General features: G+C 39.4%; 1 protein-coding gene across 2 annotated transcripts; it reads left to right on the forward strand.

Annotated features, from left to right (window-relative positions):
* On the forward strand, positions 1-13,588 carry MAIP1 (matrix AAA peptidase interacting protein 1). Of its 2 annotated transcripts, XM_027563960.1 has the most exons (6): positions 1-641; positions 7,378-7,449; positions 7,866-7,992; positions 9,508-9,655; positions 10,453-10,505; positions 11,395-13,588. In XM_027563960.1, exons 1-5 carry the CDS (start codon positions 192-194, stop codon positions 10,499-10,501), a joined length of 846 nt encoding a protein of 281 aa, XP_027419761.1. In that variant the 5' UTR covers positions 1-191; the 3' UTR covers positions 10,502-10,505; positions 11,395-13,588. The 2 variants fall into 2 exon arrangements, with proteins under 2 accessions (XP_027419761.1, XP_027419751.1); XM_027563950.1 differs by lacking the exon at positions 10,453-10,505.
* The last annotated feature ends 251 nt before the right edge of the window (positions 13,589-13,839 follow it).

The following is a 13,839-nucleotide window of genomic DNA, read 5'->3' on the forward strand; positions in this document are numbered from 1 at the left end:
AGAACTGCCAGTTCCTAGTGTGGGGCTCGGGGCCAACAGGTGTATGATGGAGAGCAGAGAAGGGGCGAATTCACTAGAGGTGGCAGCAACAGGCCAACTCGACTCTCCAGTCTCCTTCTCCGAACCTCGCTGAGGTGGTTTCACACCGACTTACTTTCCATGATGCACAGGCAAGCACAAAGGTCACAAAAATGGCGCTGGCCGTCCGTCTTTTACCGCGCTTGCTACTTTCTCGGCCTCTACCGGGCTGGGCCGCCCGGCTCCGGACTCTCAGTTCGGCCGAGGTGAAGCGCCCATTGTCTGGACTTTGCTACTTATGCCGCCGCCGCCTCGGCTCGGGAGCAGCCCCATTTCCTCGAGTCTCTTGGGCCTCCGCGGCCTTGGCCCTGTCTGCTCGGGGTCCTCAGCGTCCCTTGCTCAGCCCCCTGGAAGTCGCCTCAACCCTCCCCACTTTCCCTTCTTGCCCCCGGCGAACCTACAGCACCGAGGAGCAACCGCAGCAGCGTCAGAAAACCAAAATGATCATTCTGGGGTTCTCCAACCCCATCAACTGGGTTCGGACTCGAATTTACTCCTTCCTTATCTGGGCCTATTTCGACCAAGAGTTCAGCATCACAGAGTTCTCAGAAGGAGCGAAGCAGGTTGGTTTATTTCTCTAGGAGTAACCTCTCCACCTCTCATGAATTCAGCAGTTAAGATTCGCAAAAGTGTTTAGCGATGAGGTTTCAACTGGGTCTCAAATGATCAAATGTGGGTAGTGACTCAAATACAGAGCCCTCTGGCCACTTGCTGTAAATTAAGCTGCTGCTTCTGTTTGCACGGTCTCCGAGGAATAGGGGATTGATGGAGACACCAATTTGAATCCCTTAATTACTTTTTCTGTCCTCCGCAGGTTTTGAATCAGATAGAAATGGATTCAAAGCCTATTTCGGTCACTTAAAAGCTCCATGGCTTTATTTCTTCTGAAATGTGATTTTTCTGAATGAAAAAAGAATGAAAAAGCCAATACTGATTATATGCTGACACTGATATATTTACTTCTAGTTTTTTTAGTTTTTTTCTATAAACACAGCCATTTATACTTATTTATGTGATCTGTCAGTTATAAATTGAATGTTTTCAACTTTATATAATCAGTGTCAATATTGACTCGTGCTTTTTGCTTCCCTGAGTCAATTCTTGACTAATCTGTGTTTTTACAAGAAAATTTAAAAGCAAAGAGCAAGCATAGTTAATAGCATTATAAGGGATAAACCTCAGTTCCTGTCAGTTCTCAAAATCTTTTGTTTGTGCAGAGGAAATGAGCATGATGCTACTGTCCTTCAGGATTCCTGCAGATGACTTGTGAGCTTGTCTACCTCCTGCTCATTTATGTGTCAATAAGGAATGGAAGTCATCCTCCCATGGGCAGGACAGCAATCAAGCCTAACTCCCTACTTCCTTTGACCACAAAGGAGCATGGAACACTTTTTAGTCACTCTTTGATCCTAAAGGTCCTCCAGCTGTGAGCTCTTTTAGCCCCCATCCTTGCTATTAAGTAGTATTTGCACCCATTCATCAGCCAGTCTGTATGCATCTTGCCTCATCTAAGTCAATTTTTGTGCATTTAGCCATTCTGATTTCCAAAAAGAATGTTAGGTCATCCATGGCAAATATTTAGAGATTCCATTAAACCAGTGGTTGCTTAACATGACCTTTCAGATCAAGCAAACCAGTTTTTTAACACCTAGAGTTTAAAACGACGTGGCTGAAAAGTCTTCCTACCTAGATCTCATAAGGCAACTCTTCCTTCTTTTGCATAGATGTAATTTTAGGGCTTGGGAATAATCTGGTGCATAAACATTGGCTAGATTATCTACTCTCATGGGCTCAACTTGCCCTTTAAACTAACCTCCCAACTCTAGAATATTATCTTCGGATGTGAGTATCAAGCTGTAAGTTAGATCATGCTGCTCTTGCTGCTGCTAAGTCGCTTCAGTCGTGTCCAACTCTGTGCAATCCCAGAGACTGCAGCCCACCAGGCTCCCCCGTCCCTGGAATTCTCCAGGCAAGAACACTGGAGTGGGTTGCCATTTCCTTCTCCAATGCATGAAAGTAAAAAGTGAAAGTGAAGTCGCTCAGTCATGTCCAACTCCTAGCGACCCCATGGACTGCAGCCTACCAGGCTCCTCCGTCCATGGGATTTTCCAGGCAAGAGTACTGGAGTGGGGTGCCATTGCCTTCTCCGATTCATTAACATGTTTCTTTTTCAGTCATGGAACATGAAAGACACCTTCATGCTCATTATTCTAGTCTAATTCCCTTTTACAGATGATAAAAATCAAGTCTAGAAAGGTCAAATGATTAACTCAAGAATGCATAGCTAGCAACTGCTGAGGTGCATTGTTCTGTGACTCATTCTACAAGCATTCTTCGTTCTCCAGAGTTACTAGAAATTGACATAGTTAAGTATAACCTAGGCAAGCTTTCTAAAAACATTTTATAATTTAAAATTTTTTTCTCTAAGTATAATTGTAATATTGTTACAGATATACAGTGTAACAGATATACAATGTAGTGATTCACAAGTTTTAAAGATTACACTCCATTTATAGTTAAAAATATTGGCTATATTCCCTGTGTTATACAGTATAGCCTGTAGCTTATTTTAAACCAATCTAGGCAAGCTTTTATTCATCATGTGAGCCAGAGGAATAGGTGGTCCATTGATAGACAGTCCTTGCTTCTACTGCTGCTGCTAAGTCACTTCAGTCGTGTCTGACTCTGTGTGACCCCATAGATGGCAGCCCACCAGGCTCCCCTGTCCCTGGGATTCTCCAGGCAAGAACACTGGAGTGGGTTGCCATTTCCTTCTCCAATGCGTGGAAGTGAGAAGGGAAAGTGAAGTCGCTCAGTCGTGTCCAACTCTTAGAGACCCCATGGACTGCAGCCCACCAGGCTCCTCCGTCCATGGGATTTTCCAGGCAAGAGTACTGGAGTGGGGTACCATCACCTTCTCCTTAAACAGCTTTATTAGCCCCACAAACTTTACTTCCATTGATAAGTACATATGATATTATCCCTGTTACTGCCATCAAACCACATTAACCATTTACTGTTTGTTTTCCAATATCTTTACATATTTTGGCCTTTACTATGAAAGAAAAAGCTATTTCCCAGAAGCCTGTTTAGGTTGCGTGTCTGCGTGCTAAGTCACTTCAGTCGTGTGTGACTCTTTGTGACCCATGAACTGTAACTCACCAGGCTTCTCTGTCCATGGGGATTCTACAGGCAAGATTACTGGAGTGGGTTGCCATGCCCTACTCCAGGAATCTTCCTGACCCAGGGATCAAACCCATACCTCTTATGGCTCCTGCATTACAGGTGGATTCTTTACCACTAAGCCAGCAGGGAAGCCCCTTGTTAGGTTAAGAAATCTTATATCATCAAAGCTTTATCAGGGAAGCCTCTTAATGGGACATTATTACCTTACAGGATAATTTGCTCAGGTTTGATTATTGGCCACAGAAACTAGAGTATCGTGGCTGGATTTCAACATGATTGTGATGTCTGTTCAGTTCAGTTCAGTTTATTCGCTTGGCCGTGTCCGACTCTTTGCGACCCCATGAATTGCAGCACACCAGGCCTCCCTGTCCATCACCAACTCCCGGAGTTCACTCAAACTCATGTCCATCAAGTCGGTGATGCCATCCAGCCATCTCATCCTCTGTTGTCCTCTTCTCCTCCTGCCCCCAATCCCTCCCAGCATCAGAGTCTCTTCCAGTGAGTCAACTCTTCGCATGAGGTGGCCAAAGTATTGGAGTTTCAGCTTCAGCATCAGTTCTTCCAATGAACACCCAGGACTGATGTCCTTTAGGATGGACTGGTTGGATCTCCTTGCAGTCCAAGGGACTCTCAAGAGTCTTCTCCAACACCACACTTCAAAAGCATCAATTCTTCAGCCCTCATCTCTCTTCACAGTTCAACTGTCACATCCATACATGACCACTGGAAAAACCATATTCTTGACTAGACAGACCTTTGTTGGCAAAGTAATGTCTCTGCTTTTGAATATGCTATCTAGGTTGGTCATAACTTTCCTTCCAAGGAATAAATGTCTTTTAATTTCATGGCTGCAGTCACCATCTGCAGTGATTTTGGAGCCCCAAAAAATAAAGTCTGACACTGTTTCCACTGTTTCCCCATCTATTTCCCATGAAGTGATGGGACCGGATGCCATGATCTTAGTTTTCTGAATGTTGAGTTTTAAGCCAACTTTTTCACTCTCCTCCTTCACTTCCATCAAGAGGCTTTTTAGTTCCTCTTCACTTTCTGCCATAAGGGTGGTGTCATCTGCATATCTGAGGTTATTGATATTTCTCCCGGCAATCTTGATTCCAGCTTGTGCTTCATCCAGCCCAGCATATCTCATGATATACTCTGCATATAAGTTAGATAAGCAGGATGACATTATACAGCCTTGCTACTACTACTACTACTACTACTACTACTAAGTCGCCTCAGTCGTGTCCGACTCTGTGAACCCATAGACGGCAGCCCACCAGGCTCCCCCGTCCCTGGGATTCTTCATGCAAGAACGCTGGAGTGAGTTGCCATTTCCTTCTCCAGTGCATGAAAGTGAAAAGGGAAAGTGAAGTCGCTCGGTCGTGTCCAACTCTCAGCGACCCCATGGACTGGAGCCTACCAGGCCCCTCCTTCCATGGGATTTTCCAGGCAAGAGTACTGCAGTAGGGTGCCATATACAGCCTTGACATACTCCTTTTCCGTGATGTCTGTTACTTCTAACCAAATTTCACCCATCTTCCACACACAAAAGCTTACTATAATACATAGGTTGTTTCTAAACCCTGAGAGCATCTAAAATGTTTGCAAGGGATCATTGAGTCCATTTGGAAGTGTGCTTTTTCTCAAAATTCAACTCCATTATTATTCAGTTCAGTTCAGTCGCTCCGACTCTTTGTGACCCTGTGGACTGTAGCATGCCAGGCCTCCCTGTCCATCACCAACTCCTGGAGTTTATTCAAACTCATGTTCATTGAGTCGGTGATGCCATCCAACCGTCTCATTGTCTGTCGTCCCCTTCTCCTCCTGCCTTCAGTCTTTCCCAGCATCAAAGTTTTTTCCATTGAGTCAGTTCTTCATATCAGGTGGCCAAAGTATTGGAGTTTCAGCTTCAGCATCAGTCCTTCCAGTGAATATTCAGGACTTATTTCCTGTAGAATGGACTGATTGAATCTCCTTGCAGTCAAAGGGACCCCCAAGAGTCTTCTCCAACACCACAGTTCAAAAGCATCAATTCTTTGGTGCTCAGCTTTCTTTATAGTCCAACTCTCACATCCATACATGACTAGTGGAAAAACCATAGCTTTGACTAGATGGACCTTTGTTAGTAAAGGAATGTCTCTGCTTTTTAATACGCTGTCTAGGTTGGTCATAACTTTACTTCTGAGGAGCAAGCCTTTTAATTTCACGGCTGCAGTCACCATCTGCAGTGATTTTGGAGCAAAATAAAGGCCTCACTGTTTTCATTGTTTCCCCATCTATTTGCCATGAAGTGATGGGACCAGTTGCCATGATCTTAGTTTTCTGAATGTTGAATTTTAAGTCAACTTTTTCACTCTCCTCTTTCACTTTCGTCCAGAGGCTCTTTAGTTCTTCACTTTCTGCTATAAGGGTAGTGTCATCTCCATATCTGAGGTTATTGAAATTTCTCCAGGCAATCTTAACTCCAGCTTGTGCTTCATCCAGCCCAGCATTTCACATGATGTACTCTGCATATAAGTTGAATAAGCAGGGTGACAATATACAGCCTTGACGTATTCCTTTTCCTATTTGGAAACAGTCTGTTGTTCCCTCCAGTTCTAACTGTTGCTTCCTGACCATTGTTGTTAGGGCTTCCATAACAAAATACGTCAGTGTGGGTTGCTTAAACCATACTTCATTTTGTTGCATTTCTGGAAGCTGGAAGTCCGAGAACAAGGTGTTGGCAAGTTTGGTTTCTTCTGTGGCCTCTGTCCTTTGCTTGTAGATGATCATTTTATTTCTGTGTCCTCACATGTTTTTTTTTCCCTCTGTGCTCATGTGTCCCTGGTATCTCCATGTGTGTCCACTATTCCTCTTGTAAGCGCACCAGTCAAATTGGACTAGGGCCCACCCTCATTTGACGTCATCACCTCTAAAAGCCCTGTCTCCAAATGTAGTTACCTTCTGAGGTACTGGGAGTTAGGGCTTCAATTTGGAAAACCCAATCCAGCCCATAACAATTATGAGAGTTGTCTGTCTGACACACCTTTGCATCCTCTTTCTCTCATTAGTTCTTCAAATTTCTTCTTAGATGGTTCTTCCTTTAGGAAGCCCCCTTATTGTCCACCCAGATAGTGTAAGTTCTCACCTGTATTCTCCGAAAATCATCTTGTTCTTATTCCTGTCATAATTCTTGGATTTGTCCATTTTCTTGGCTCTCTCCTCAAGTAGACAGGAAGCTCCTTGAAAACAGGTAGAGTCTTAATGCACAGCTCCATTCCTCATTGCTAGTAGTGTGGAGGATTGCAGTTGACTGTCTCCCACTTCAAAGTGGGATCTTGTACTTCAAAGTTGAGTTCTACTGCATTAGACTGTGCAAACTCATTATCTTTTCTCCCACTTTACCAATGCCATATCTGTTTTAGACCTGTCTGAAGAGTTAGCTCAGACTATAAAGAATCTGCCCGCAATGCGGGAGACCCGCATTCAGACCCTGAGTCAGGTGATCCCCTGGAGAAGGGAATGGCAGTCCACTCCAGTATTCTTGCCTAGAGAATTCTACAGACAGAGGAGCCTGGCAGCCTACAGTCCATGAAAGCACAGAGTTGGATAGGACTGAGTGGTTAACACTTTCTCTATCTATCTTAATGAGGGTCAGCTGCAGTCCAGATCTCCAGACTCACAGTACTTAGATTGTACTGCTTAGTACTTAGTACAGACTTAGGTTGTGCTGCTATGTATTCAGGATTCAGAGGGGGATCATATGACAGTCAGGATGGCTGATTACTTCATCGTTATTTAAAAGGAACTATATAGAAGATGTTTTTATTGAGAACCTAGTATGTACACCACACACTATCTTTTCTTGGGTCCTTGGAGTGGATACATCATTAGCAATCTGCCCACTTACTACTGTGCATGTGGAAAGGCCGCATAAGAAAAGTCAACCAACTTTGAAGGAGTCATGCCTAACCATCGATATCTTAGTGTTGACCATGTTTATTGCCTTTATCATAAAACAGTCTTTGTTATACTTAGCCATTGAAGTATAAGCATTGTACATTGTATGGTATTTCACGTGGTATCTTAAAATAATAGTCACCACCCTTCCCCCACTTTTCTTTTGTTTTCAAGGCTTTTGCTCATGTGTCCAAATTGCTGTCACAGTGTAAGTTTGATCTATTGGAAGAACTTGTGGCCAAAGAGGTAAAGTATACTTTAATTTTCCTTTAAAAATAATGATTAATGTGTATTATTTTCTTTCGTTAGAATGATATGCATTGTCCTTATTTACGCTTTAAAGTAACATGTATGCCATCACCCAAAGTAGAGTCCCTCTGTCTTGCCTTTGGAGTACTCGGGGTCTTAAAAAGCGTAGAATCACTTGCTACTTAAGGCATGAGTGAATATGATGTCTTTCAATTCTTACATAGAATGTTCTATTAGGAGTTATCTAACTGAAGAATCAGATGCCTCTCAGCCTTGCTTTTGAAAGTGAATACATATGGCTGTAAATTTAAAAATAGTTTTACAAAATACATTCCATGAAGAATTCACTCTACTTTTTGAAAAGCTTTTGACAGTTCAACAAGTGAACTCTGATTTGCTTTTTCCATACTTAGACTCTACGTGTATTGAAAGAAAAGGTTACTTCACTACCTGACAACCATAAAAATGCTCTTGCTGCTGACATAGATGAAATTGTGTACACATCAACAGGAGACATCTCCATTTACTATGATGAGAAAGGTAATCCTGGAGCATAGTCAATTTTAAATGGCCCACAGTTGTCCAGATAAGCTAAACTAGTGAAAGATCCTGGGATAGTGGCATTTTGTTGGTACAAGTGGATATTTATAGAACTACAGAGAAAATAATTTATTCATTCTTTAAAAAGTCTCTGGAAGACTTGGGGTATGGTAATTGTTTTGAATGCCTTTCTGTCTAGAAGTTTGGGATGGTCATGTACACATTGCTGTTTTTAAAATGGGATAACCAACAAGGTCCTAGTGTATAGCACCTGGAACTCTACTCAGTGTTATGTGGCAGCCTGGATGGGAGGAGGGTTTGGGGGAGAATGAATACATGTATAGGCGTGGGTGAGTCCCTTTGCTGTTCACCTGAAACTGTCACAACATTGTTTGTCAATCAGCTATACCCCATTACAAAGTAAAAAGATTAATTTTAAAAAAAGAACTTTTCCCTAATGCTGTTTAATTCATAGAAGAGAACATTGTCACTTAAGTTAATGAAAATTGCCCAAGACAAGCTGCTCCTACGTCAAAATGAAAATATTTGTGTTTCAGATTTCCTAACTTAAAGGAAACAATTCAGTATTTTAAGTGTCCAGCTGTATGTTCAGTAGAAGTAAAAAGTAAAAGAAAAAGTAAATACTGTTAGCTAAAGACTGTTTTAAGAGTAACATTAACTCAGAACTCCCAATTGGATTTATTTGGAGACAGTGAAAATAACTGAAAGGAACTTTGGCGTTTATCTTGTTCTTTTCCTTGTCCTGAACAATAGCATTCCTGAAAACTCAGTGACTTACTTATTCCTTCTACAAATATACACATATGTATTATGTGCTAGGCACATAGGAAATCTAGCCTTTGCTCACACACTTGCCAAGGCAGTTCTGATTGAGAACTCTTTAACAGTGAAAATATTTTCACATACATGTTAATTTGAAACATTCAGAAAGGTACTTTTAATGATAAATATTTTCTTCTCCCTAGTATTTCAAATTGCATCTTAGCATCATGGTCACTGCCTGGTTTTTGCACAGGACATTCTCATAATCACTGGGCATATAAAGTGAATTAGAGTAGAAGAGAAGTGTTTTTTCTTTCTGGCAGTTGGGGTTAAGTTAGCACCAAAAATGTGTTTTTCCCCCTACTGTTTTTTGGCTTGACAATAGATACCTGTTATCATAATTTTATTTGTTTTTTTTTTTTTTTTGTTATCATAATTTTAGAAAATCCCACAAATGGAAAAGAATCCACATAGTACGGTTGGGCAATAAGTACCTGCTCAGTAAATAGTAGCTCTTATACTGTGTTACAGAGAGGGAGGCAAATACGTCGTAAACCCCAAGAGAATTTTCTAAAAATAAAAGGTGTCAATACAGGTACCTTAAGTTAGAATGAGCACAAAATTTGATGTGTAACAACTGTATAATTACTGCCAATTGCTGATTTCATTTTGGATATAAGGATGATAGATTATTGTCATTGTATCTGTATGTGTGTATGTTTTTTCTCTAAGGAAGGAAGTTTGTTAACATCCTGATGTGCTTTTGGTATCTAACCAGTGCCAACATCCCCAGTGAAGCCATAAGTGGAGCCCGTGTGTTCCAGGTTAAGTTGGGGGATCAGAACGTGGAAACTAAACAACTTCTTAGTGCAAGCTATGAGTAAGTCTAATCACATTTATTGTTTCCTTTCTTTAGGAAATGGAAGGTAGTATGCAGACATGAAAACTAAAGGGAGCTTTAGGAAGAAAAAATAGAAATTTGACAAGTATCTATGAAGAGAGATAGTTATAAAGACATACTGGCCACAAAATAGGAGCGTTCAGAAATTAGGAAGCGATAATATTGCTGAACTTAAACAGTGTTTCAGCTGTCTATTGCTACATTACAAACCATTCCAAAACTCGGTGACAACAAACAGCCATTCATTTTGCTTGCTTTTCTACTGCTCTGGAATTTTGGAAAGGCTCAGCTGTGGGGTTTCCTCTGCTTTACCTGGCATCAACTGGGATGGTAGGAGCCAGGGATTCATTTCCACAATGGGCTTCCTCACTCATAGGGCAGCACCAGGATGCTCCTTGGCTTCTCCACATAATGTCTCATTCCCCAAGGCCTCTCTTTATAGCTTGGGCTTGTGGAGGTGTTAAGATAGTCACGTGTTTTACATGGTGGTTGGCTTCCAAAAGACAGAAGATGCTAGACGTAGCCCTCCAGTAAAGGGCTATGCCCAGGATTGGAACAGCATCACTTCTGCATGGTTTGCTGGTCCAAAGAGTCACAGGATCTGCACAGTGAAGGACATGGAGATACTCCACATCTTCATGGGGCAGCAGCAAGGTCACATTGCAGAAGAGTATGTGAAATGTAGTTATGACCATCTTTGGAAAATAAAATATGCTGTAATTGGCACATGGACCATCCACTCACTAGATAATTATTGACCATCTCCTCTTTACCAGGTACTCTGGTGGGAGTTCAGACACAGAATTGAAGGGTTCCTGCCCTTAAGGAGGTACTGTCTAATGGGAGGTTAGCAACTTATTCAAATGAGACACTGTAGTGTATTATTGTGTGAATAAAATTTGGAACAGTGAACAATTCAAGAGAGTCAGTGGAGATATACTTCAATATCTGTTTAAAAGAATACTTTTACGTCATCAAAGTTATACAAATTTGCTTTAAAACAATGAACAAAACCCCAAAATGACCTAAGAAAGAAAATGTATCCTGTTTCACTAAGGTAAAGAGAATTATATCTTCATTTTTTTCACTTCTTGGAGGAAATGTGCTTTTTTTTTTTTTTTCGTTTCTTTTTTCCTGTGTGGAATTTTGCTTTATTTGTAATTGCCCAAAATATTCTATATATTTAAGTACTTATTTAATTTAAATCTACTGAATTGTCTCTTTTTAAAGACATCATTTAGAACACTATAATCAACACTACCTTTGGTTGTTCTGATAGTCACTACTAAGATCACAGGCAGGTCCTAAAGACTGCTATTTTCAAGAATGAACTTAGTGCCAGCTGTGAGTAAATCTAATCACATAACCAACCTCCATGGAAGTGCTGTTTTATCACCATAGTCCAGTTTTTTTCTCCTCATATTAGGCATATATTATAGCTAGTACTTAGCAGAAAAACACGTTTCTCTCACGGACTGGCAGATATTGCAGTGTATATAGATCTGTCTATTAAAAATACTCAGTTGAGAATGCACTTCTCATTTTTGTGGGGATATTTTTTGTGATCAAATTAGTAGGTTAAACTTTTGATTTTTATTTACCATTATCTGTTAGCTTTTTGCTAAAAACTGCCTCAGCTATGTACTTGCAAATTACATAGTGATCCAGGAAATTTTTGAACTGATACAGGATACACATTGTTTATAATGTTTCCTTAGATTTCAGAGAGAGTTTACACAAGGAGTAAAGCCTGACTGGACCATTGCACGGATTGAACACCCAAAGTTATTAGAATAATTGTTCTTGGAAAAAGCAGCTTATTGAACTTTTGGCAATTACTGTGAAAGACTAAGGAAGAAAAAATTTTCAGATCAATTGATCTTCACTTTAATCAAGTTTGTGGATTACTTTTGTATTATTATAAAATGTTTCTTGTAGTAAATAAGCATGATACAATAAAGCATTTTCCATAGATTGTCATCACTTTCTGTAAAAGTCAAAGTAAAAAAAATTACAACAGCCCGTCACTGGTGTCGTATTCAGTGTCATTTCTCATGTTACATGTATATGTATATATACACAAACTAATTTTACAGTCAGTAAAGAAAATTTACTTTTCTAAATTCATAGTCCTGAAATATTTTATTTGTGGTTAATACACTTATACCAATAATTCAAGTATGAGAAAGATTTACTTTTAAAAAGTCACTGCTGCTATTTGATTACTTCTTTGTTCACTAGCTAGGTGAGAAAGAACAGATGAAATTACAGCAGATGGGTCACTGCAGAACTAAAAATCAGTGAACCGGACTAAAGCACAAAGAGAAAAAGAAAATACAACAGTGCCTTAGTCCCCTATGAAATAACATCAAGTCTTTCTAACATACTTGTATTTAGACTCCTAGAAGATGGGATAAGGGAGACAAAAACAATGTAAAAACAATGTCTGAAAGTTTTCCTAATTATGAAAATTATAAACCCAGAGATCCAAGAAATTCAACCATCAGGGACACACATAAAGAAAACTAAAGTACATCATAATCAAAGTGTTGAAAACTAGAGAAAATTAGAAAAGCAGTTGGAGAAGAAAAAACAACCACATTCCATACAGAGAGTGACTATATTTCTTTTCTTAAACTCTGCAAGTTAGAGGCCTTGGCATGGTATCTTTGAAAGAAAGAAATATACCTGTTGACCTGGAATTCCATATTCAGGAAATATGTCCTTCAGAAAAGGTGAGAAGAGACTTTCAGACAAGGAAAAGATCATAGAATTTGTTGCCGGAAGACCTGTTTTATAAGAAATGTTAGGGGCCAGCAGACAGAATAGTTTGAAAATGGACCCATGCATATTACACAATTGATTTTGACAAAGGTGCCATGGTTATTTAATGAGAAAAGTCTTAACATAGAATAACTATATATTCACATAGTAAATAACCTCATCTTTTGCCTTACACGATACATAATTTTAGTACAAAATTTAGATTGTGAAATGGATCATAGATTTAACAAAAGCTAATACTCTAGAAATTCTGGAAAGAAATAGAAATTACTGTCTTGGGATAGAGAAAGATTTTCTAGACAGTGAATTGTGAAAAAATTATTAATTGGAATTAAAATTAATACTTCTGCTCTTTGAAAGAGAGCAGCAAGGAAATGAAAAGTCAGGTCACAGGTTGGGGAAAACTATTTGTAATACATATTATCTGACAGAGGGCCTATATTTGGAATATATAAATAATGCTTATAGCTCAATAATGGAAAATTAGCTTTATACAGCTATCATGACTCATCAAACTGTGGACTTAAAATGGGTACATTTTATTATATGTAAATTATATTTTTTAATGCAAATTATACCTAAACAAAGCTTGCTAAAATATTTAGCAAGAAGAGTAATTTGCAGAAAAATAAATGCTTAAATTTTTATATAATATAAAGCAGCTTATAGAAAATAAGATCAATAAGGCACATAATTGGCAGCCTGGATGGGAGAGGAGTTTGTGGGAGAATGGATACATGTGTTTGTATGACTAAGTCCCTTTGCCATTCACCTGAAACAATTATAACATTATTAATCAGCTATATCCCAATGCAAAATAAAAAAATTTTTAAAGGCACATATTACTAAAAAAGAAAAATGCAACCAGTTACACTGTTCACTTTCCAGTTACACTATCTGTTATAAGATACATCTCCAATGGTTTTAAAAATAGATGGGGAATGTTTGACTTAGAATCAATGAAATAGTGTTATTTATTGTTTGTGAAAATATAAATTGTAAAACTTCTAAAATGCAAGAGATGAATAAGGCACTAAATGCATGATAGTGGCAACTATCTGGGGAGGAAGGGAGTGGAAGGTGACTGTAATGTTTGATTTCTTCAAAAAAAAAATCTTGATACTTAAACTGTGGTCTTTGTGTATGTTTTCTCAATAAAAGGAGCCGGGCGTTGGGGGCAATTCCAGTTCTATACAGAAGACAAGAGTATCCTGAAACATATTCTTAGGGCAGAATGCAAGGACATTCTCAAAGCTGACTGAAGTAATGCTAAAAGTTATTTATTACCATTTAACAAACCCAAAATTGAGTCACTTAAAAATAACAACAGTTACTTTCTTTACTCATACACTTGGGCGGGGTTTGGCTTGGTTTGTCTG

Source organism: Bos indicus x Bos taurus, chromosome 2 (assembly GCF_003369695.1).
Source record: "Bos indicus x Bos taurus breed Angus x Brahman F1 hybrid chromosome 2, Bos_hybrid_MaternalHap_v2.0, whole genome shotgun sequence".
NCBI lineage: Eukaryota > Metazoa > Chordata > Mammalia > Artiodactyla > Bovidae > Bos > Bos indicus x Bos taurus.

Excerpts from the sequence above, each read along its gene's own strand:
- MAIP1 (XM_027563950.1), top strand. The coding sequence starts at position 192 with ATGGCGCTGGCCGTCCGTCTTTTACCGCGCTTGCTACTTTCTCGGCCT. Across the intron at positions 7,450-7,865 it reads AAGAACTTGTGGCCAAAGAG|ACTCTACGTGTATTGAAAGA; the intron begins GTAAAGTATACT and ends TTCCATACTTAG. Across the intron at positions 9,656-11,394 it reads CTTCTTAGTGCAAGCTATGA|ATTTCAGAGAGAGTTTACAC; the intron begins GTAAGTCTAATC and ends ATGTTTCCTTAG.